The sequence below is a fragment of the Camelina sativa genome, chromosome 12 (genome assembly GCF_030686135.1).
Source record: "Camelina sativa cultivar CO46 ecotype springtype chromosome 12, ASM3068613v1".
NCBI lineage: Eukaryota > Viridiplantae > Streptophyta > Magnoliopsida > Brassicales > Brassicaceae > Camelina > Camelina sativa.
This window is the reverse complement of record NC_141891.1, coordinates 7,531,094-7,551,834: the sequence shown is the minus strand read 5'-3', so window position 1 is coordinate 7,551,834 and position 20,741 is coordinate 7,531,094. Positions and strand designations below refer to the sequence as shown.

Sequence of the window (20,741 nt, the reverse complement as noted above, 5' to 3'; positions counted from 1 at the left end):
ATTTTTGTTTTCTTTTTTTTTTTGTTAGTTTTTGTTTGCGTTTGTATTAATTTTGAAATAGTTCTGTTTTTGCTCTTTTTTAATAGTTTTGGGGAGCTTTTGTTGGGGGCGATTTTATTTACAAACATTGATGTTATGTGGGGAACTAAATGTGGAACTCTTAGTTGAGTATTTGGTTCGTGTTCTAACAGTGTCTGCATCTTTTACCTTGTTTGTGTTTGGTGATGGTTGTGTAAATGGCTCTCCCCTTCAACCTGTTTGGTGATGTTGTTAGGCGTTGGTGTAGGTCGAATATTAAGATTGAATGTGTGAGTCAAATACACAGGATTTCAAACAACTCTTCCAATACCTTTCAGCGAACTCTTGTGTCGTTGTCAAGTCTCCATCAGAATAAAACTTGGTCCCAGACGTAGCATTAAGAAAAAGTTCATCTGGAGAGTATGGTTGGGTTAGAAATGACATAATATTTGAAAACAAAGTGCACATTTTATTGACGTCAAATAATTATGAACATGAACTGCTTCACCTGCAAAGATCTTTGGGTTTATATTGGTCGCTAAGAGTATATAAGTCCCCTCATCATTCTTGCTAAAGACCTTCTCCAATGAGGTTGCCTGGTCGTCAAATGCACTTAGACGGACATTCTGACCACTATAACAAAAGGCAACATGTGGTGAAGGTAGTAAAATGCATAAATGGAGAGGAGAAGTTCTATATCGTGAGAATTAGATGAGACTTTGATGAAAGACAATGAGGGAAAACCTTTCAAGACGCAGATGGACTAACATCCTCTCCAAAGTTTGTGACATCCCATTAGTTTTGGTGGAAACTACTTCGCCCATGACATCTAATAAGAGCAAAACCATATAGTTTAACATTTAATTTCCAGGAAAATATACTATAGATGCAACGAAGTTGAGAAACTTTTCAATGATTATCTACATATTTGGAACTACAAAACTTAGAGAAACTTGGGAGCTCCGTATTGGTGTTCGCCAGTGACACTAACTCTTCATGAGTCCTTAAGCGGAAAAACTCTTTTGGAATAACACAGAAAGACTCTTCTACCTCTTCAAAAAAAGTGGCTGGTGTGAACCGTATATAAAAGTGGAAATCCGACAATTTGACATGGGTGTTGCTTCTAGTGACGTCAAAGGCGGATATTATATACATAGCTCCATCACGCATAGCATGTTCGAATTTAGGAAGGTGGGTGACGTAAATGGAGCCTTGCATCAAAGTAGATTGGAAAAGAGGGAAATATTAACAAAAGGGTAAGTACATAAGAATGAATCAAGAGGAGAATGGAGATTGAGGAACCTTTTCGTCAATGAGAAGTAAATCAACACCCATGAGTTGTCCCACATTTTTTAACTTTTCGAGCAGGCCAGAAACGGAGAATCCTTCCTAGGATTTGTTGGTACGAACTTCATATTTGTTAGAAGAGAAGCGTAAGGCCAAGTGTAAGTTGAAGAAATGACTATAGCAAGAAATCTATAGAAAACATTTAGGAATATAGAAAACGCAAGGAGTTTAATATAAACACCCTACATGGTTGTTTGCAAGGTGGAACGCAGGTTCCAAAAATATATGAAACTATGTCTTCGTACACCTATACTTGGTTCTATAAAATTTCAGAGGAAGGATATATGAAAGACTAACCGAAACAGCTGATCTAGAATACTTGAGAGAGATCTCTTCTTCATCAGAGTTGAACCGGTGGGCATGGATCGACCTACTATGCTTACTATTGACTTTGTCTCGAGTGAATATAACTTGGCAACCGCTTTTATTTTATCATCTTTGATCTTTGTGGAGTCGCAGAACCATTTCCTCAAACCATGTGCGTAAAAACACTATATAGGCAAAGACTGACATATCTATCTACGAATGTAGTTTTAGGTTAAGAATATATTTGTAAAATAATAAAGAATTTCTAATGGGGAATTAGCTACCAATCCAAACCCAAATAATAATCGAAGATATCAAAAGACTCTCTTTATTCTAGTATCAAAATTAACTTATAAGAACAAATAAATCTTAAAACATTAGTCTTATCCTGATGTAGTAGAAAAGAAACTGATCATAATTCATGTATAGCATATTGAAAGAAAAACATAGAGAAACGAAATATATTAGATAATAATTTTAGCAACTAATAATCTTATATACTCAAATGATTGGATCTTAAAAAATAGTATTTTGGAATTCTGAGACCATAAAGATACTATATGATTATACATTTTTAACCTTAGAAACATAAAAATTAAAGAAGAGACGTGGAGGCAAATGGCAGTCTTTGACCATTAGGGTCAACAAAGTCGTGCGTGCATGTCATGTGTTCTTCCTTCCTCTTTTTTGATAATGATGAGCGAAACCCTATATGTTATTTTATATATTTGGTCCATGCTTGATCAGTTGATTTGATACTATTTCTGTCACGAATTTGTGTTCGTTTAATTAAAGTGATATTAGTTACTTTAAAATTCTATAATCACCGTTCGCACCCACTATTCATATTCATGTGTATTATATTTTGCAGTACAACTTTACCAAACGTGTTAAGATAGGAACATGTTCAACTTCTTGGATATTAAGGAGCCAAAAAGCTTCATTCACTCGCTTTTCGTTTTTGTTATTGAAGTTAGAACATGCTGAAGCACTAATCGAAGTTTTCTGTAGCACTATTTTTTTTGTCGATTATACTTGATTATCACGAAACCAAGAAATTTTTTATAGTGATACACCTAAAGTCTAGGTGTCTGATTAGTCAATTAGACGTTTGAGCTTTTTAGTTATTACTATAAAATAAACAAAAATTATTTCTAGAAAGCTTTGGATTGTAAAAACTCATCTTAGATTATTATCATATAAAATATTAAAATAGTATAAGATTAATTGATAGGTTAACTGAGACACTTATACAAGTAAAAAGGGTGCATGGTTGTCGCTTTCTCTTAAAAAATTTCACCAACAAATTATTGCTTAGATCACCCTTTAAATTTCTCTTAAATTTAAACTCTATACTGTTATCATAAAGGACTTAATCGAATTTTCTTTATATAAAATCATACTATATTTCTAGACAAACATATGTATTTTAGTTACATAAATAACTAATTAATCTATTAAAGATATCCCCAAGGTTCTGATAGGTTGAATGATCAATTCCTTTACCATAAATTAAATACATTTTCACATTCAATCATCTATGTATGTCGTGTGATACCTTTAGTTTCACAATAATATTCAATAGTGAGATGCCCCATAGATGTTCAGAGTACAGCATAATATCCTTCTTCCTAATCGTCATCCACCCCGCGGCGCCTATGGATCTGTAAACACATCCGAGAGATAAACTTAAACTCAATGATATTGATGGTTAAGGCAAGACATGTTAAAATAACTTGTTTTTTCAGAGGATTGTGTAAACTGTACCGTGACTTTCGTTTGTTTTGCAGTTTGGCTGTTTATTTGTTCCAACAGTGTAATAAGCCGCTCCTCAGAAACCTGTAAAGAAAACAGAGTATTTCAATAACTATTAGATGGATAATATGATACGTAAGAATTACGAAATGGAAAAGCGTCTGGATCATTACCTTTTCAACTATCTGTCCCATTTGAGCAGCCCTCAAAATAACATCCTCTACACCTCTAGCTTTCTCAGGTTTTACCAGGGCAATTCGAGCAACTATAGAGCACAAAGAAGAAGAAAGAGAAGCATCAAAGATATATAAACACAATATTGTGTCTCCCTCGAGCTTTGGAAGATCATCATATTGGCGACTTAATGAAGGAAGAAGGGAGAGTAACTAATTGAACTCCCAAGACATATTAGATGGGACTTACTTCTCTCTCTGGCTTGGGAAGACAATATTTGACTAAGCATCATTTGTCTATGTTCATCAGCTTCACTACACGAAAATGTTCCAATCAGACAATACATTATTTCAAAAACAGAATTCCAAACCGAACAAAAATCATATATGAATGCCAACTAAAACACAAGGATACACACCTTCTAGCATCATCCTGTTGTTTCTCTTGCTCTGGATTTTGCTGATTACCACCCTGCTTACCCTGCAAAATTATGCAGTTTAGTGAAGATCTCACAAGGGAAACAAGTTATCTGAGAAGAAATCATATATCAGTAAAGGTATATTAAGAAATTTTAACATGCCTTGTCGAGCCATAATCTCTTGCATTCTCCTCTGTTTAATAGTATCGAAATTAACTTATAACAACAAATAAATCGCTAAAAGGAGTAGAACAGAGCGAACCTTGTGTTATGTGGCCGACCAAGAGACGAAAACCCACGTCGCTGTCAAATATTAAGATTGTTGCCTCTTGTAATCAATTGAGAACAGATGGTTACTTAATCCCGGAGATGTAGCAGCTTAATATGAAATCTGCTACGCCTGAATTTCACTCATAAAAATGAAGAAAACACAGCGAAGATATATAGGAGGCAGGGAAATTGTTTTATATAATAGAAGGACTTACGACAATTTAAGGAAGAAGTAGTGGACTGTCCATTAACTCAGAGAAGATGGAAGATCATAATTAACAGTTAGGAACGAAACCGTAGCAATTGTGATGAAAGACATGGAAGAATAAGCGACAGTGTAGAGGACTGGAAGCCTTGAATTCGCATCAAATGGTGAAACGCCATGGATCGTGAGTTAAGAAGAAGAGCAACCGGTGGAGATGGAGCATCGTCGACGGCGCGGAAAAGAGGTAAAAATAGGTTAAATCCATAGGATAGAAAAACATGTGGGCCTGAATTTTCTCTGCAAAAACTTTGGGCTAAGTTTAATCTAAAAAACCCAAAATATTAAATAAGGAGTGCTGACGTGGCTGCACTAGAAAAGAGAAAAATGTAACTTTATACTTCCTCTGTTTCACAAAGAGTGTCATTCTGACACATTGCACACAAATTAAGAAAAGTTTGAATTATACAATTTTGCCCCTATTTAATTAGTAATTAATGGTTTAAATTCAATGAAAATAGCTTTGGGTTTAGGGGTAAAAAAGAAAATATAGCATTAAAAAGCACATTGGAAATGTAGAATGGCACTCTTTGTGTAACAAATTTTTTTTTCCAAAATAACACTCTTTGTGAAACAGAGGGAGTATATATAGATGGTGATAGCTTAAAGAGATTTAAAATGTGATGTATATAATTGAACGAGACTCTTAAACAGGAGAGTAAATATTGGCGTCGATAATAATAAGGTCAAGAGATGTGGCGTTATGGCTAAACTTTTGAGCAAGAGTAGACAAATTAAGACTTTTCTTTTCTTGGTCAAGATAATTAAGTCTTTTCTATATTTGATTACTGGATTTGTACGGGAAATTCATTTCCTGTTTTTTAGGCTAACTCTTTGACTTTCTTTTTTTTGTTTTTGATAACTTTCCTTTGTATTATTTATATACAAAGAGAGAGAATTATCAATAATTTAAACAAGCCAAGGAGGGTTAGGACGACGATTCACCATGGGGAATAAGGGAAATCTAGGATCTGTGATCTTCTTCTGGGCTCTGCTGGTTGCTGTGGTAGCCATGGCCACCGAGCATCGTCCCATTGAGCGGACTAAAGGCATCAATGGTCTCGACAAGATCATCGTCCGCGACCATCGCGGTCGATCTTTTGAGGTACTACTTCTGTTTGGTTTAGATCTTTTGTTGTTGTCATGTACAGAAGACATCGTTTCCAATCATCTTTTGAACAGAACCTTACTAGCAAATTAGTGATTTGTGGCTGCCTTAGACTCCAAGGTCCATTTTTCTTGATGCAGATTCTGATTCATTTTGTTTGCTTGTTCAGGTTTACTTGTATGGAGGACAAGTAACTTCTTGGAAGAATGAGAAGGGAGAAGAATTACTTGTTATGAGTAGTAAGGTAACTTCTCATTCACTCTATCTCCTATATTCGAACCATGAGACAATAGTTGACTAATTTGTTATCCAAAGGAGAAGAGATCTAAAACCATGTGTTAACGTATTGTGCAGGCTATCTTCAATCCTCCAACACCGATTCGTGGAGGAATTCCAATATTGTTTCCGCAAGTATGTGTTTTTTTTTTAAATATATATTTTTTTTGTTGTAATCATTGAATAGTATGATCTGTTTTTGTTAATGGAATGATTTTTGTGTAAGCGCAGTATAGTAACACCGGTCCACTTCCCTCACATGGATTTGCAAGACAGAGGTTTTGGGAAGTTGAGGCTAATCCACCTCCTTTGCCATCAAAGACTTCTTCTCATGCTTTCGTTGACCTGATCCTACGATCATCCAACGATGATTTGAAGATCTGGCCTCACAAGCAAGATTCTTGAAATCTCTCTTTCTCTTTCAACATTTTGATTAGGAATTTTTCTTAACATAGAATGTGGACTAATGTTTTGATGATCTCTGTATCCAATTACAGGTTTGAGTTAAGACTGAGAGTAGAATTGGGACATGATGGAGATTTGACGTTGACTTCTCGTGTTAAGAATTCTGACACTAAGCCGTTTAACTTCACATTTGCTCTTCACCCCTATTTCGCTGTTTCCAATATCAGGTAATCCAAGGAGTCCATAATCTCCCATTTTTGAAACGAGACATAAGATCTCATCTTTGAATCGTTGAATCAGTTGTTTTGTATGTGTTCAGTGAAATCCAGGTCGAAGGATTGCACAAGTTGGATTATCTTGACCAACAAAAGAACAGAACACGTTTCACTGATCATGAGAAGGTTATAACTTTCAATTCTCAAGTAAGCCTTCTTTTTTCCCTTTTGCCAGTTCAAATTTCAACCCTTACTTGTTTTATATTTCATCACTAATTAAAAAGCTACACCTTCAATAAAAAAATAGCTTGACAGGTTGTACCTAAGCACTCCAGACAACATAAGAATCGTGGACCATAAGAAAAAGAAGACTCTTGTTGTACACAAGGAGGGACAAGTTGATTCAAGTAATTAAACACATAGTTTTGTCAACTTTACATTACATAGACACATTATAAACAGTTTGGGTTTTTTTAGTACTAATGATCGATGATTCCTCCTAATTATATAATGTGCAGTTGTGTGGAATCCATGGGACAAGAAAGTGTCCGATTTAGGAGTTGACGACTTCAAGCGTTTCGTAACGGTGGAAAGCGCGGCTGTCGAGAAACCAATCACGGTGAACCCGGGCCAAGAGTGGAAAGGAATACTACAAATGTATGTGGTTCCTTCGAGTTGCGCCAGTGGAAAGCATGACCCTGAGTCTTGTATTCATCATCCTTGATAAAACAAAAAAAACAAAAAAAAAAAAACACTTCAAAACTGTCTTATTAAAGTATACTGCTTGACGTTCCCAAGAAACATCACATGGCGAACATATGAAGTTAGTTGGGTGGGATCCAAACTGGACTCTTGACCAGTTTTATTGTTTTGTAATTGTAGTGTTTCGTAAATCTCTGTCAAATAATAAAGTGGAAAGGTGTTTTTTATTGGGTTCAATAATTCTCTGATTATAACAAAATTAGTATACTTAATTATAAATTATAACAATAATTAAATTGTTATTTTATATTTTTTATTATTAGAGTTTGTAAAAAATCTTAGCCACAAAATGAAATCATCTCCAAGACGTATCATCATCCATCATCATCCACCAATGCAAAGTTCTCTCTTTTTTGCCTACTCGTTACTCTGTTCTCTCCGCAGGGGTAAAGAAGAGCTCAATCGAAACTCATTTATCCCAATCTCCGAGAAGGGTTTTGATAAAGCCTGAAAATTTAGTCGATCGTAAATCAGAAAAGTGAGGATTGATCAAATGGGTTCGGTTTCGGGTCAAACCCGAATCGCAACGATGAACCTCTCTGTCTCGTCAGCTGAGAAGAACCCTAATTTTCGCTCGTCGCTTCTCAATTCTAAGGTAGTTTTGTTCAGTTTCTTCGAGCTTCACCAAAAAAATTGACTCTTTTCTGATATCTTCTCCTTCGATTGTGTTTAGAATTCAATTTCAGATAGTTATGGGGTCTCTTCCAAATGCAGTACATTCTTCAGGGGTCAGTTTCAAAGAATACATTTTTCTTGCGTTCACCACGCTCGACCTTTGAGAAAACGAACAGGTAATGAATACTTGAACTTGAACTCTGTTATTTTGATTTGCAAAAACCGGACCAATCTCTTAGAACTGTAGTTTTGATTTGGTTTAGTGTTTGGTCACGTGAGCTGCGTCATGCCGTTAACGGAAGAGAATGTGGAGAGAGTGCTAGACGAAGTAAGGCCTGCCCTAATGGCCGACGGAGGTAACGTGGCGCTGCACGAGATCGACGGGCTTGTGGTGGTTTTAAAGCTGCAAGGAGCTTGTGGCTCGTGTCCTAGCTCATCAATGACGTTGAAGATGGGGATCGAGAGTCGTCTCCGAGACAAGATTCCAGAGATCATGTCCGTTGAGCAGTTTCTTGAATCCGAGACAGGAGGGTTAGAGCTGAACGATGAGAACATCGAAAAGGTTTGGTTTTTTCTAAAACGTTTTAGTTTGTTTTTTAATTTAGCTGTCTTGTGTTTTGTAATCGATCTGAATGGGCCCTTTTTTGGTTTTGTTGTTCAATTAAGGTACTCTCTGAGTTACGGCCGTACTTATCCGGTACTGGAGGTGGGGGGCTTGAGTTGGTTGAGATTGATGGTTACATTGTTAAGGTTCGGCTCAGTGGACCAGCTGCTGGAGTTATGACTGTTCGTGTCGCGTTGACTCAAAAACTGAGGGAAAACATTCCTTCTATAGGTGCAGTCCAGCTTCTAGAGTGACGTTCACCTTTTTTTATTATGTAACCTTTTTATTCATCTACAAAGTTTATTTTTGATTCAATATAATTTCATTTCCAGATTTTAGAGTTAGTAGAAGAATGACAGAAAAAATAAAACTTAATTAGCCAATCAGATCCCGTAATATTTTATTTCCTTGTAACAAATTATTCTCTAAATATTCATTTTATGAAGTGTACTTGGTGAGCAAGGATACTCTCTCTCTTATATCAAGTCGGACAGAGGTAGAGACTAGAGAGGACGAAACAACATATATACACACACACGTAGTTTAGAGTTTCAACAATGTCACGGCTTATAATCAACCGAATCTTCAAGCCCTCTGTCTGCAAAAACATCCTCGTAAGCTTCTCTTTTGCTTTTCCTTTTTACCTTTTATATTTGTTGTCTCTGACTACTTGAACATATGTAAGGCAGAGACCCACAAACGTTCGTCTGTTCTCATCTACAACTTACACGAGCGGGTTGGATTCGGATGATAAGACTAAAGTGAATCAGCCTTTCTCGTCTAGACCAGCCTACCCGTTTCTGTTGATTGACCACATACTTAACAATCCAGATTCTTCCTCGGATGGTCGCATAACAACATGCGATTATTACAATAGTCCCAATGAAAAGGTAGTCTTGATTAATGACAAGGATCTAAAGGAAGAGGTCTGTGATGCGATGACTGTCGGATTTTCACGTGATGGATTGCAAGTCGAGCTTTACTATAACAACGCCACTAGTTCATATGGTCCAGCCATATATTACGAGCCCACTGACCCCAAAATAGAAAACGTGGAGGCTTATCTACCTCCTCTACCCACGGGTTCCCAAATCCAAAGCCTGGCCATGTCATCTTTACCTACACGAGATAAAAACTGGGTAGTGGGTGTCAAATCTTCGGGATCTCAATTGAGTCTTTGCAGGCCTTTTGGAAGCTGTAAATGGATCAACATCAAAACCACGCCTCACTGTGTAAACCCTTTATCGAGCCTCATGTTTTCCAAGAAAGATAAAAGGTTCTACATCCCAACTGTCGGAGGTAACTTCTTGTGCTGTTTGGATCTCCACTCTGAGATACCCGACTTACACAGATTCAAGTTTGACGCTCTCCCAAAGTCGGTCTTTCAAGAGTTGGCGGACGTGAGTGCATGTTCCAGGACAGACCATCTTGTGGAGTCCCCCACCGGCCAACTTTTCCTCGTCAAATGGTATAGCTTTTGTTTTTATAACATACCAAAATCTCATTCACAATTCTTTTGCTCGATCGTATCATATTGGCTCTATCGTGTCTTTGCAGGTATGGCGAGGATTCGGTGGACTATGATGACAACACACTGAATCACGTAACAAGAAAGTTCATGGTGTTTAGAGAGGGGGAACAATCGTACCAAAACAGCAGGACGATGATCTATACTGAAGACATTGGAGATCTTTGCATATTCGTTGGACACAGTGAGGCTTTTTGCGTCCCGGCTAGCTCGTCCCCCGGGCTCAAACCTAACTGCATCTACTTTGTGGGCAATAACTTTGGTGTTTATGATCTCACCACAAAAACTTGCACTACCTTCTGCACTGGAGATAACGTTCCATTAAAGAACTTGAAATTCCCTTACTGGCTTCCTCTCCACTAGCTCATAATTGTTATCGTTGTCTTTGTTTTCCCATGCTATCATTTAGATCCAATGTTCTCTTTCAATCTATGTTTTAATTATATTTACGTACGATATGTGTTATGATACTTTCGTTGCTTAGACCCCAACAAATAGACTTACACGGTAACCGTAACTTTCACACTCTCCCCAATGTTTGTGTGATCAGGTATGGTTTGAACGTGAAAAACCAAGCTTAATTTCTCTATAAAAAAGAGCATTTCAAAGTTTTGTTTATACGCTTGTGTAAGAACGATAATCTCCTATATATTAATAGAGAAGCATTCTCTTGAAAAAGCTGATGTGTCGCCGCTAGAGAGCTCGAGACACATTTAGCAAAAAAAGCTTAAATTTTCTACTTAATTACATTAGCATGCCATTATATTTTCAAAAAATGCAATTAACTGAATAAAAATTAGATATATCATCAATTCTCACACAAATTTAAATATCACATATTAAAACTAATTAAATCATTACATACAATTTTAAGTCAAAATTTCACTAAAATTTACTTACAAATATACAAGTCAAAGTTATATTATTTTTAAGAAATCAATATAAGTAAAATATTCTAAAAATGCTATAAAACATATAAAGTTAATAAAAATAAAGAACATATAACTTATTAAACATATAACTTTTAACAAAATCATATAAAAAAGTATTTTTTATGTTAGTATTATTACCATAATATTTTAAATAACAAACTTTCAATAGTTATTATAATTGATTATAAGAAGAAATATATTAGCCCTGGATTATCTCCAACTCATTAAAGGAAACTTAATTCTCAATAAATATAGATTTATATATATTCATAAATAAATATAAAAATGATAACACTTAGAGGATATCATAATGTGTGATTATTTATATATATCTAAGTATGTAAACTAATTAATCTCAACATTTAGTGTGATTATTCATTAAAAAATGGAAATATTGATAACCAAATAAGAATAAATGCGTTAATTGTACATTAATCTATGTGCTATTAAAAAGAAATGAGACAATAACCCTAAATCATTATAAATAAACTTTAGTACCCAAAAAAAATCTCATAATATATTTAAAATGAGTGATTATTAGATTATGAAAAATTGTTATAGTTACTCAATTAACCATAAATATAAAAAATTGATTTTTAAAGTACACAAAAATATATATATTTCCATAAATTATAACATTTTATAAATATTTGTTTACCACATTCACATAATTCACATGTGAAATATATTCTTACACGAATACGTTGATTTGAAATTTTATTATTTTTTTCATAATGGTTTTTTGGGTAATAATCTGTTATTTATAGAAAATATTAACAAACCGACTAACTCAAAAGATTTAAATAGCCTAATCACAAATATTAAATCAATAAATTAGATTATCTTCAGAAAATTTAGTTTAGAATCCGATTGTTACTAACATATAATAAAATTAATTAATTAAACTACCGAGTAATTTAGTATATGTTGTTTTGATTACATAAGAAACATGCAAAAATGTTATGATTACAAAATAATACATAAAATATATGAATTTGATTTTTAAACCACACAAAAGACATGTTGCAATAAAAAGTAACATTTTATCAATATTTTCTTTTACACATTTAAAGATTTCACGGGTGAAACATATTTTTTACACGAAAAAATGCAGCTTTGAATAAATAAATAAAAACTTTAGTTACATATTATGTTTGACACAAACAAATATTGGTTCTAAAATAATAATTTTACTTATAATAATTTTTTTTAAATCGATTTATCCCACACATAGTGCGGGTTGTTACCTAGTATGTTATAAATGATTAAAGACTCGACTTCATCGAGAAATAGAACTCACTATATAATACACTTTGACTTTGGCACAAATTTAAGATCACGGTTAGGTTTAAAATTAGGTTTAAGATTAGGTTTCTGAATGAAAATAAGTAAGACACACTTTGGCAAGAAAATAATTTGATTATTTATTTCCTGAAACTTGTTATCCTCTAAATATTCATAATTTTTTTTTTGTTAATTAGGAGTAGTTTGGGCCTTAATATCCTCTAGGTATTAAATATTCATAATTAATATCTCTCTACTAGGTTTCCAGGGCGTACTAACTAGACATAGATGGGGAAGACGAAAGACGAGACACACGACTAATCAAAATCACAACAATGTCTCAGCGTTCTATTAACCTACTCTTCAATCCCTCTGCCTGCAAAAAATTACTCGTAAGAATTCTATTGCGATGAATTAATTAGGGTTTTTTTTTTTGTATCAAAACAAATTATTAGGGTTTTTTTCCTGCCAAGTTTTTTTTCTTCTTCTTCTCTGACTTCTTTGATATAATTTTAAACATGGTAGAGACACAAGAACGTTCGTCTTTTCTCGTCTACAGCATACACACACAGCACCGATGGTGAGATGGGAGTTACCGCCAAACTACAAACCCCGATCGATAGCTCCTTCTCGTCTACACCAATCTACCCGTTCCTGTTGATAGACTACGTACTTAACATCCCCAAGTACTCTCCTGATGGTCGCGTCATTAAGACCTGCGAATCAGGTGGTTACGTTCCCAATGTAAGGAAGATATTGATTAGGGATAAGAAACTGGTTGAGGAGGTTCGCCATGCCATGACAGTAGGGTTTTCACATCATGGATTGCGATTCAAGCTTTCGAAAAATTCCCTAGATATCCACATCGATGACAAATCACCACCTGCATGCGTTCATCTACCTCCTCTACCTACAGGTTTCCGAATCCAAAGCGTGGCCGTGTCGTCCTCGTCAAGTGACCTAAATAATAGTGAAGACTGGGTCGTTGGTGTCAAGTCCTGGGGATCTCAGTTGAGCCTCTTTAGGCCAGGTCATCAGGGATCAACATTAAAACCTCGCCCGAGTTTATAAACCCTTTCTCAAGTCTCATGTATTCCAAGAAAGATCAAAGGTTCTACATTCCAGCTCCTGGAGGCGACTACTTGTGCTCCTTGGATCTCTACTTTAAGGAAGGCGACCATCCCGAGTTCATTCTCTTAGCTGATGACACTCCTCAGTCGGTTGTGCCTGAGTTGACCCTGCTAAATTCCTCTTCCAGGACAGATCACTGGGTGGAGTCACCCTCCGGTGAACAATTCCTCGTCAAGTGGTATATATACAAGACATTGTTTTTGAATAAAAAGTATACAAAATATTATAGGTTACTCCACATTTTGTTTTGATTTGACACTTACTCCACTCAAACTGTTTTAGGTCTTGCTCACCCTAGCTAGGCATGCATTTAATTAATGGCTCACCAAACACAAAAGGAGATGAAACATGGTCTCTTATATTTTGTTCTTCCATGTGTTTTTAGGTACGGCCACAACCTAGTGCGCAGTCACAACAAAGTGGAAACACTAGTGCACATGGCATCACAGTTTATGGTGTTTCGAGCGGACGAATCATGGGATGAAAAGTTTGTGTATTACACAGAAGACATTGGTGATCTTTGCATCTTTGTTGGACATAGTGAGGCTTTCTGCATCCCGGCCAGTTCGTGCCCCGGGCTCAAGCGTAACTGCATCTATTTTGTGGGCTATAATTTTGGTGTTTATGATCTCACCACCAAAACTTGCACTACCTTCTACACTGAAGAAGACGTTCCATTAAGGAACTTGGAGTTCCCTTACTGGCCTCCTCCAGTTTCTCTCTACTAGTCTACCCATACTTATTTTTTAAAAATTACATTAGTTTTTATGTGGTGTCTTTTTTCATTCTATGCTAATATTAAAATCCTTTTCTACTCTAAGTTCAATGGAAATTTGTGTGGTGTTTTTTTATTTCTTCCGAAATATAGTTAGTTTTTTTTACAACACAACAAAGACATAGTTTATACATGCAGTACTTGTAAAGTTCATATATACTCTCTTCAATGTTCTGACGATTTGTGCATCGAAAAGGCTATAAGTGATCTAGTTCTAGGTGTTTCATTCTTTCCTGGAACAATTTTGAATTGCAGCAACGATGCTTTTCTTGCGTTTCAAATATTTTAGATATTAAGCCAAATAATTTGAAATATGAAAATTTAGATTAATTTTTCAAAACAATTATGACAATATATTTTGATTCCAAAATGTATTATGTTTTTTCCTTGAGAATATGTTATGTATGTTCTTAAATGTAAAGCTTGGTCTCCAAGGCGTACCCCTTTGCGTAGCTTCGACACAAGACCAATCACCCACATAGATTTTCATTTTTCAACAATGTCTCAACTCATTATCAGCCGCCTCTTGAAGCCCACTGTATGCAAACATGTCCTCGTAAGCTTTTTATTTTATTCCATAACAATCAAGGTTTAGTTTTTACTACTTCTGGTTCTTGTTTTCTGATTACATCAAACGTACCTACTATGGGCAGAGACACAAGAACGTTCGGTTGTTTTCTACGCCGGCCTACCCGTATCTATTAATTGACTTCATCTTAAACACCGCGGCTGATCAGTACTCTTCGGAAGGTCGCTTCAGATGCGTTTCAGCAGGTTCCACAAGTCACTTAAGAGAACAGGAAATTTTGATTAAGGACAAGGAACTTGTGGAAGAAGTTCGTCATGCGATGGCTTGTGCATCTTACGACAGTGGAGTGAGATTTCACATGTCAAAACAAACTTTCCTCAGTATCCATTACCAAGATCCCTCTGACCCTAAATCAAAACCTGTGATAGTTGATTTGCCTCCTCTTCCTAAAGGATCCCAAATCCAAAGCCTGGCCATGTCCTCTCGTCCTGACCTAAACAACAAAGACTGGGTAGTGGCCGTCAAGTACTCGGGATCTCAGCTGAGGCTCTATAGGCCTGCTTGTCACGACGACTCGCAGTGGATAGATATCAAAACCACGCCAGCCTCTATAAACCCTTTCTCGAGTCTCATGTATTCCAAAAAAGATAAAAGGTTCTACATTCCAACTCCTGGAGGCGAATACTGGTGCTCCTTGCATCTCCACTTCAAGAAGGGTAACCACCCCAAGTTTAATACTACGTGGAATGTAAATATTCCTAGATCTTTGATGCACGAGTATTTGCATGAGTTGGATTCGTTTTTGAGGACAGACCATCTGGTGGAGTCACCCTCTGGCGAAAAGTTCCTCGTCAAATGGTAATTATATCCTAACCGGTACCGTATCCTAAAGTAAATGTACACAAATCTGATTCAAATAATTTTCATTCTACTAACCAAGTAAAAATGGTAGGTTTGAGAGAAGAAACTCTTTGTTTAATGTTTTCCTTACCCTAGGATAATCCGGGCATTGTGCAAATTTAAACGGGATCACTTGTTACGAAAAGACAACAATTTAAAACTATGACAGGTAGTCAAACTGGATGAGTAATCCGGTCACGGTTAAACTTAGTTCTAGTGATTAGACTTCGTTTTATAATTTTCTTGTTTGAGTATTTCAAAGTATTTGAAAACATATATAATGTGACTCTTGAATCTGTTTCTAGTTAGCTTAATTCTTAGAAATTTTTGAATACGTTTGTAAACATGATTTTAACGGTACCAAGGACTAGATATTTGCTATGAGAATAAGTTTGTTTACTGCTCCCCTGGCTGGTTTCATGCGCAGATAAAGCTTACAACTAAAACATAGACCGCACCATTGGATTTGGCCAGTTCAAATTGGCTGGTCGTCCGGTCCTGTTTTTGAGTTATTGCAAATGAAATATAAGTTTGATCCATTATTGGTGATTTAAGGTACAGTGGAGACTCTTTCAAGAATATCAACGGAGTGATGACATTCGAGCACATAACAAAACGGTTCATGGTGTTTAGAACGGATGACCCAAAGAAAGAATTCAAAGTATTGTCATACACAGACAACATTGGAGATCTTTGTATATTTCTTGGACATGGTGAAGCTCTTTGTGTCCCCGCGAGCTCGTCTCCTGGGCTCAAGCCTAACTGCATCTATTTTGTAGGGTATACTTTTGGTGTTTACGATATCGCCACCAGACTTTGCACAACCTTCATCACAAATGAAGGTGTATTAAAGTCCACTGAGTTCCCTTACTGGCCTTCTCCAATTCCTCTCTACTCTTAGTAATATGGTTATTTCACTACTGATTATGGTTTCTTCTTTACTTCCCTATGCTAAGAGATCTATAGCCAGACGATCATCTTTTAAGTTTTTTTTTTTGGTTTTAACTCAAATTCATGATATACCGCACATACTATCTGTTATTCATTGATTAAAAAAACAAAAAAAATATATACAACTTGTGACAAGAAGGCCAAACATAAAATGGACTAAACCCCAACTAAGACCAAACCTGTTCATTTAACTAACCAGTAACCAGGTTGCTAAGCTGATATTAAACCAGACGGCAATGTTTTTACTAGACAGCTGTTCTTTGTTATAGTCTTAAGACGATAATATTTTCATGTTTCCATAATAATAATAAAAAAAGGAAATGGATTATTAATGAAGATTTATCTCCTTAGATTTAGTGTTATATCCATATATATTGTGTATAGAGAAGAGAGATAGAATAAAGGATATATGTGTAATTTAGTTGTGTACAAAACCCTTATGTATATACTGTATGTCTATATATTGTAAATCATAATATCAATACAATCAAAGCATTTCCTTAGATTGTATACTTGGTGCGTTCTTATTATATTATTCTGAAACGACATATAGTTTAGGGTTATCTCGACGATGTCTCAGCTCATCACCCGACTCTTGAAGTCATCTGTCTGCAAAAATGTCATCGTAAGTTCTTTATTTGTTATGTGATAACTTGGAGTTTCCTTTTGGTTCTTACTATGATTACTTGTTTATATATATGTGGCCATGCAGAGACACAACAACACCAAGGTTAGGATGTTCTGCTCTAAGCCAACACACCCGTACTTGTTGATTGACCACCTCCTTAAGGCTACCAACTGTTCCAGTAATCAAGTATACTACGATGATGAATTCAGAGAGAGACTCGTTATTAAGGACAAGGGACTCAGAGAAGAGGTCCGAGTGGCGATGACCGATGGAATTCCACATGAACATGGATATAGAGTTACCTTGAAGGAATCGGAGGATGATGATTCCACAAATCTCGTGCTGGTCAATAACACACCATCTGGCCCGGTGAAACTTCATCTACCTTCTCTGCCTATTAGTTCTCGAATCCAGAACGTGGCAATGTCCAACTCTCGTAACATGAGGAAGCATGAATTGGTAGTGGCCGTCAAGTTCTTGGGATCTGACGTGTATTTGTGCGAGCCCTTCAGCGGCTCTTGCTCTCGATGGATCAACATCGATACCTCTGGTTCTGTACACCCTTTCTCGAGTCTAATGTATTCAAAGAAGAATAAAAAGTTTCTCACTGTTGGTCCTTCTGGACAATACTATTGGTCCTTGGATCTCGACGCCAAGGAAGAGGAATATTTCGAACCCAAGTTCCACTACTTGTCTAGTCAAACGGACCATATTAAGAAGGTGCTTCGGACGGATTTGGAAGACTTCATCTGGTGTTCCAGAACGGACCACTTGGTGGAGTCACCCTCCGGCGAACATTTCCTCGTCAAGTGGTACATAATAACTTATTTCTTTTGACATATGCATGCACAAGTTTGATAATCTATTAATATATGCTGACACATATAGATATCTTGTTTGCAGGTTCGGCCAGGAAGGCAAGGTCTGGGAAGACGAAACACTCTTCCATACAACAAAAAGGTTTTTGGTGTTTAGAGTGGATACAATTTGCGGTGATTTGGTTTACACGAGAGACATTGGAGATCTTTGTATCTTTCTTGGACATAATGAAGCATGCTGTGTCCCGGCAAGCTCGTCTCCTGGACTCAGGCCTAACTCTATCTATTATGTGGGCCGTAACTTTGGTGTTCACGACATCGCAACCGAAATTAGCACTACCTTCTTCACAAAAGATAACCTTCCAATAAGTTCAACTGAGTTCCCTTACTGGCCTGCTCCATCCTCTTACTAGTGACTTTGATATCATCGGATGTCCTTTTATATTGCGTGGCTCTTTGTGGCCTGCAATATTATTTCGTTAATGTTTTTGGGTTTGGTTCATGTAGTACTTACTAGTTAATTAATGTTTTTTTTGGTTAGTAGATCTCTGACTAGTTGGAATCAAACATGGCAGAACTCGTTTTACCTTTCTTAATCACAAATTCACAACTAGCTCAACGCATATAAATAATTTGCAGGGTAAAGGCAAACAAGTTCTGAAAGATTTTTAAAAATGGGCAGAGACAAAATGACACGTACTTAAAATGCCTAAGAAATCATCAGTGGGTAGAGTCGTAGAGAGTTGTCTAGTAGAAAGAATTAACACCCTAAAGAAAACAAAAGTAACCAAGAGAAAGAGAGATATTATTAACTGAGATGTTGTAACTCTAGAATGGATCCTTCATTGGGCTGCTAAAATGGATCCTTCATCAAGGAATCTGTATAGAGCTACTTCACCGGATTACATGGAAGATGGAACTCCAAAGGTAACAATTCCAAGTCATGTCTTGAAGCAAGGTCTAGAGAACCAGAAAGAATATGTCTTAGGCCAGTTCTATAGATGTAATCCTCCTTCTGGTGGCTTGGTTCATGCGGTAGTCAATAGAATTTGGGGAAGGAAGTGTAGAATCTTTATCCGCAAATTAGATGACTCTAAGTTTCTCTTCCACATCCCAGATGCTTCAACAAGAGCTTGGGTTCTTCAAAGAGGTTTATGGCATGTTGATGATTGTCTTATGTTTGTTGCTCCTTGGTCCACTGCAGATACTTTTGATATCCCAGATATCTCGACTATTCCGGTTTGGGTAACCCTTAAAAAGATTCCAAACAGTCTCTACTCAATTCCAGGAATTAGCCATATTGCTTCAGGTTTAGGTGCTCCTATGGCTACTTACAAACCAAGACTTGATCCTTCTCTAATGGGTGAAGCTAAGATCTTGGTGGAAGTGGAGCTGAGTAAAGCATTCCCTCCTAGGATTGCAGCTGTGGATAAAAAGGGAAACATATCTATGGTTGATGTTGAATACGCATGGGTTCCTGTTCAGTGTGGAGATTGTGGACAGTTAGGACATAAAGCTTCCCGTTGCATGAACCAAAAGTTGCCACATCAAAAAGCCACCAAAGTTGTCTCTAATGAGGTCAATGCTCCTGCCAATATTAGCTTATCTACCGCCCCAGCTCTAGTCTCTCCAATCAATCTTCAACATGAATCCATGAATGTTGTCATTCAAGAAGGCTCCAAAGTCCAAGAAGATTCAGCCCTACCCATTGAGGCTGCACCAATACAAGTCTCAGATTTATGCACCAAGGTGGCAGATTGCCATACAAATATGGAAGTTCAAGTTTTATCTAAGGTTGTTTGCAATACTGAAACAGCTAATGAAGTTGCAGTCACAAAAGATAGTGATGTTCTTAGTGACCGAGAAGTAAGAAGTGTCCTTGCTAAAAATAAGTTTAGCCGTTTGGGCTCTTCTTTTTCAGATGGGGATTCACTTCCTTCAGATGGAGATTCAGTTGATGCAGAGGATTCTGATAGTGAATCTGAAATGATGGACCATATGACTCCTTCTGGACAAAGATTACTGCGAGAGAGACCGGTTCAACCTTCCATTAAAGCTAAAGAGACACAAGAGTCTTTTATTGCTCGAGGGAGAGGACAACGGGGACGTAGATCACGTGGTCGTGGGTGCCGTGGACGCGGGCACCGGGGACGTGGTTAGATGTCATGTTTAACAAAGCCAACCGAAGCGGATGATTCGGTTACTATCTATGGGTCATGCTTGTATTATTGGCCTATTTCTATAATGCTTTTGCAGCTTTTAAAACTGTGTGACTTGTTTCACAAAATACTGCATGACTTTTTGTCATAGCTTTTGTAATATTCAGCTTTTTAAAAAAAAAAAAAAAAAAAAAAAAAAAAAAAAAACTCTAGAGGAGCATATGATGATGGTAAATATATCTTAACCGTAATATTTTTCCCCAAAACAAATGTACAAAAATCTGATTATTTAACAGTTCTTGATTCTGCAGTACTAACCAAGTAAAATTGTAGGTTTGAGAGAAATGTTTAATGTTTTGTTCACCATAATACATTGGGCCTTGTGCAACCGGGTCATTAGTTAATTACAAAGAAAAAAACGATGTAAAACCATAACCGGCACGGTTAAACTTAGTTCTAGTGATTAGACCTGGTTTCATACTTTTCTTGTTTGAGTATTTCAAAGTATTTTGTTGGTGCGGGATTTAGCACCCCCATCATACCGAGCTAAACTAGAAATGTTAATTGATTA

At 36.4% G+C, this 20,741-nt stretch overlaps 7 protein-coding genes and 1 pseudogene across 11 annotated transcripts; 7 read left to right on the top strand and 1 right to left on the bottom strand.

The window, feature by feature from the left end:
* Nucleotides 1-3,052: 3,052 nt before the first annotated feature.
* On the bottom strand, nucleotides 3,053-4,808 carry LOC104733297 (uncharacterized). 5 transcript variants are annotated; one of them, XM_087477836.1, is made up of 7 exons: nucleotides 4,504-4,796; nucleotides 4,281-4,418; nucleotides 4,019-4,080; nucleotides 3,850-3,914; nucleotides 3,600-3,691; nucleotides 3,439-3,510; nucleotides 3,053-3,335 (listed from the first exon to the last, which is right to left on the bottom strand). In XM_087477836.1, exons 4-7 carry the CDS (start codon nucleotides 3,890-3,892, stop codon nucleotides 3,303-3,305), a joined length of 240 nt encoding a protein of 79 aa, XP_087333962.1. In that variant the 5' UTR covers nucleotides 3,893-3,914; nucleotides 4,019-4,080; nucleotides 4,281-4,418; nucleotides 4,504-4,796; the 3' UTR covers nucleotides 3,053-3,302. The 5 variants fall into 5 exon arrangements, with proteins under 5 accessions (XP_087333962.1, XP_087333960.1, XP_087333964.1 ...); XM_087477834.1 differs by having other exon boundaries at nucleotides 3,850-3,909; nucleotides 4,504-4,724; XM_087477838.1 differs by having other exon boundaries at nucleotides 4,019-4,071; nucleotides 4,504-4,723.
* A 430-nt stretch (nucleotides 4,809-5,238) lies between these two features.
* LOC104730824 (putative glucose-6-phosphate 1-epimerase) lies at nucleotides 5,239-7,493 on the top strand. Its single transcript, XM_010450048.3, has 8 exons — nucleotides 5,239-5,655; nucleotides 5,828-5,902; nucleotides 6,013-6,069; nucleotides 6,166-6,326; nucleotides 6,432-6,566; nucleotides 6,659-6,761; nucleotides 6,862-6,961; nucleotides 7,073-7,493. Exons 1-8 carry the CDS (start codon nucleotides 5,497-5,499, stop codon nucleotides 7,276-7,278), a joined length of 996 nt encoding a protein of 331 aa, XP_010448350.2. The 5' UTR covers nucleotides 5,239-5,496; the 3' UTR covers nucleotides 7,279-7,493.
* Nucleotides 7,494-7,571: 78 nt separating this feature from the next.
* Nucleotides 7,572-8,868, top strand: LOC104730822 (nifU-like protein 3, chloroplastic). Its single transcript, XM_010450046.3, has 4 exons — nucleotides 7,572-7,911; nucleotides 7,990-8,107; nucleotides 8,195-8,493; nucleotides 8,598-8,868. The coding sequence occupies exons 1-4, from the start codon at nucleotides 7,810-7,812 to the stop codon at nucleotides 8,787-8,789; spliced, it is 711 nt and encodes a 236-aa protein (XP_010448348.1). The 5' UTR covers nucleotides 7,572-7,809; the 3' UTR covers nucleotides 8,790-8,868.
* On the top strand, nucleotides 8,626-10,558 carry LOC104730823 (uncharacterized). The gene is made up of 4 exons (XM_010450047.3): nucleotides 8,626-8,766; nucleotides 8,982-9,149; nucleotides 9,225-10,003; nucleotides 10,093-10,558. Exons 2-4 carry the CDS (start codon nucleotides 9,093-9,095, stop codon nucleotides 10,424-10,426), a joined length of 1,170 nt encoding a protein of 389 aa, XP_010448349.1. The 5' UTR covers nucleotides 8,626-8,766; nucleotides 8,982-9,092; the 3' UTR covers nucleotides 10,427-10,558.
* A 2,252-nt stretch (nucleotides 10,559-12,810) lies between these two features.
* On the top strand, nucleotides 12,811-14,207 carry LOC109127911 (uncharacterized; annotated as a pseudogene).
* A 477-nt stretch (nucleotides 14,208-14,684) lies between these two features.
* LOC104733296 (uncharacterized) lies at nucleotides 14,685-16,515 on the top strand. The gene is made up of 3 exons (XM_010452882.2): nucleotides 14,685-14,741; nucleotides 14,839-15,572; nucleotides 16,170-16,515. The coding sequence occupies exons 1-3, from the start codon at nucleotides 14,685-14,687 to the stop codon at nucleotides 16,513-16,515; spliced, it is 1,137 nt and encodes a 378-aa protein (XP_010451184.2).
* A 621-nt stretch (nucleotides 16,516-17,136) lies between these two features.
* LOC104733295 (uncharacterized) lies at nucleotides 17,137-18,424 on the top strand. Its single transcript, XM_010452881.1, has 3 exons — nucleotides 17,137-17,190; nucleotides 17,278-18,005; nucleotides 18,097-18,424. Exons 1-3 carry the CDS (start codon nucleotides 17,137-17,139, stop codon nucleotides 18,422-18,424), a joined length of 1,110 nt encoding a protein of 369 aa, XP_010451183.1.
* A 292-nt stretch (nucleotides 18,425-18,716) lies between these two features.
* On the top strand, nucleotides 18,717-20,171 carry LOC109127910 (uncharacterized). Its single transcript, XM_087476786.1, has 2 exons — nucleotides 18,717-18,738; nucleotides 18,844-20,171. Exons 1-2 carry the CDS (start codon nucleotides 18,717-18,719, stop codon nucleotides 20,169-20,171), a joined length of 1,350 nt encoding a protein of 449 aa, XP_087332912.1.
* Nucleotides 20,172-20,741: the final 570 nt, after the last annotated feature.

What these genes read in the sequence shown, in the direction of transcription:
- LOC104733297 (XM_087477834.1), bottom strand. An exon ending in TGGGACAGATAGTTGAAAAG is followed by an intron (nt 3,511 to 3,599) that starts GTAATGATCCAG and finishes TTTTCTTTACAG; the next exon opens with GTTTCTGAGGAGCGGCTTAT. An exon ending in CAAAACAAACGAAAGTCACG is followed by an intron (nt 3,336 to 3,438) that starts GTACAGTTTACA and finishes ATGTGTTTACAG; the next exon opens with ATCCATAGGCGCCGCGGGGT.
- LOC104730822 (XM_010450046.3), top strand. Translation starts at nt 7,810, where the DNA reads ATGGGTTCGGTTTCGGGTCAAACCCGAATCGCAACGATGAACCTCTCT. An exon ending in CGTCGCTTCTCAATTCTAAG is followed by an intron (nt 7,912 to 7,989) that starts GTAGTTTTGTTC and finishes GATTGTGTTTAG; the next exon opens with AATTCAATTTCAGATAGTTA. An exon ending in ACGATGAGAACATCGAAAAG is followed by an intron (nt 8,494 to 8,597) that starts GTTTGGTTTTTT and finishes TGTTCAATTAAG; the next exon opens with GTACTCTCTGAGTTACGGCC.
- LOC104730823 (XM_010450047.3), top strand. Translation starts at nt 9,093, where the DNA reads ATGTCACGGCTTATAATCAACCGAATCTTCAAGCCCTCTGTCTGCAAA. An exon ending in CTGTCTGCAAAAACATCCTC is followed by an intron (nt 9,150 to 9,224) that starts GTAAGCTTCTCT and finishes TATGTAAGGCAG; the next exon opens with AGACCCACAAACGTTCGTCT. An exon ending in CAACTTTTCCTCGTCAAATG is followed by an intron (nt 10,004 to 10,092) that starts GTATAGCTTTTG and finishes GTGTCTTTGCAG; the next exon opens with GTATGGCGAGGATTCGGTGG.
- LOC104730824 (XM_010450048.3), top strand. Translation starts at nt 5,497, where the DNA reads ATGGGGAATAAGGGAAATCTAGGATCTGTGATCTTCTTCTGGGCTCTG. An exon ending in ATCGCGGTCGATCTTTTGAG is followed by an intron (nt 5,656 to 5,827) that starts GTACTACTTCTG and finishes TTGCTTGTTCAG; the next exon opens with GTTTACTTGTATGGAGGACA. An exon ending in TTGAAGATCTGGCCTCACAA is followed by an intron (nt 6,327 to 6,431) that starts GCAAGATTCTTG and finishes ATCCAATTACAG; the next exon opens with GTTTGAGTTAAGACTGAGAG.
- LOC104733296 (XM_010452882.2), top strand. Translation starts at nt 14,685, where the DNA reads ATGTCTCAACTCATTATCAGCCGCCTCTTGAAGCCCACTGTATGCAAA. An exon ending in CTGTATGCAAACATGTCCTC is followed by an intron (nt 14,742 to 14,838) that starts GTAAGCTTTTTA and finishes TACTATGGGCAG; the next exon opens with AGACACAAGAACGTTCGGTT. An exon ending in GAAAAGTTCCTCGTCAAATG is followed by an intron (nt 15,573 to 16,169) that starts GTAATTATATCC and finishes TGGTGATTTAAG; the next exon opens with GTACAGTGGAGACTCTTTCA.
- LOC104733295 (XM_010452881.1), top strand. Translation starts at nt 17,137, where the DNA reads ATGTCTCAGCTCATCACCCGACTCTTGAAGTCATCTGTCTGCAAAAAT. An exon ending in CTGTCTGCAAAAATGTCATC is followed by an intron (nt 17,191 to 17,277) that starts GTAAGTTCTTTA and finishes GTGGCCATGCAG; the next exon opens with AGACACAACAACACCAAGGT. An exon ending in GAACATTTCCTCGTCAAGTG is followed by an intron (nt 18,006 to 18,096) that starts GTACATAATAAC and finishes TCTTGTTTGCAG; the next exon opens with GTTCGGCCAGGAAGGCAAGG.
- LOC109127910 (XM_087476786.1), top strand. Translation starts at nt 18,717, where the DNA reads ATGCCTAAGAAATCATCAGTGG. An exon ending in GCCTAAGAAATCATCAGTGG is followed by an intron (nt 18,739 to 18,843) that starts GTAGAGTCGTAG and finishes TTGTAACTCTAG; the next exon opens with AATGGATCCTTCATTGGGCT.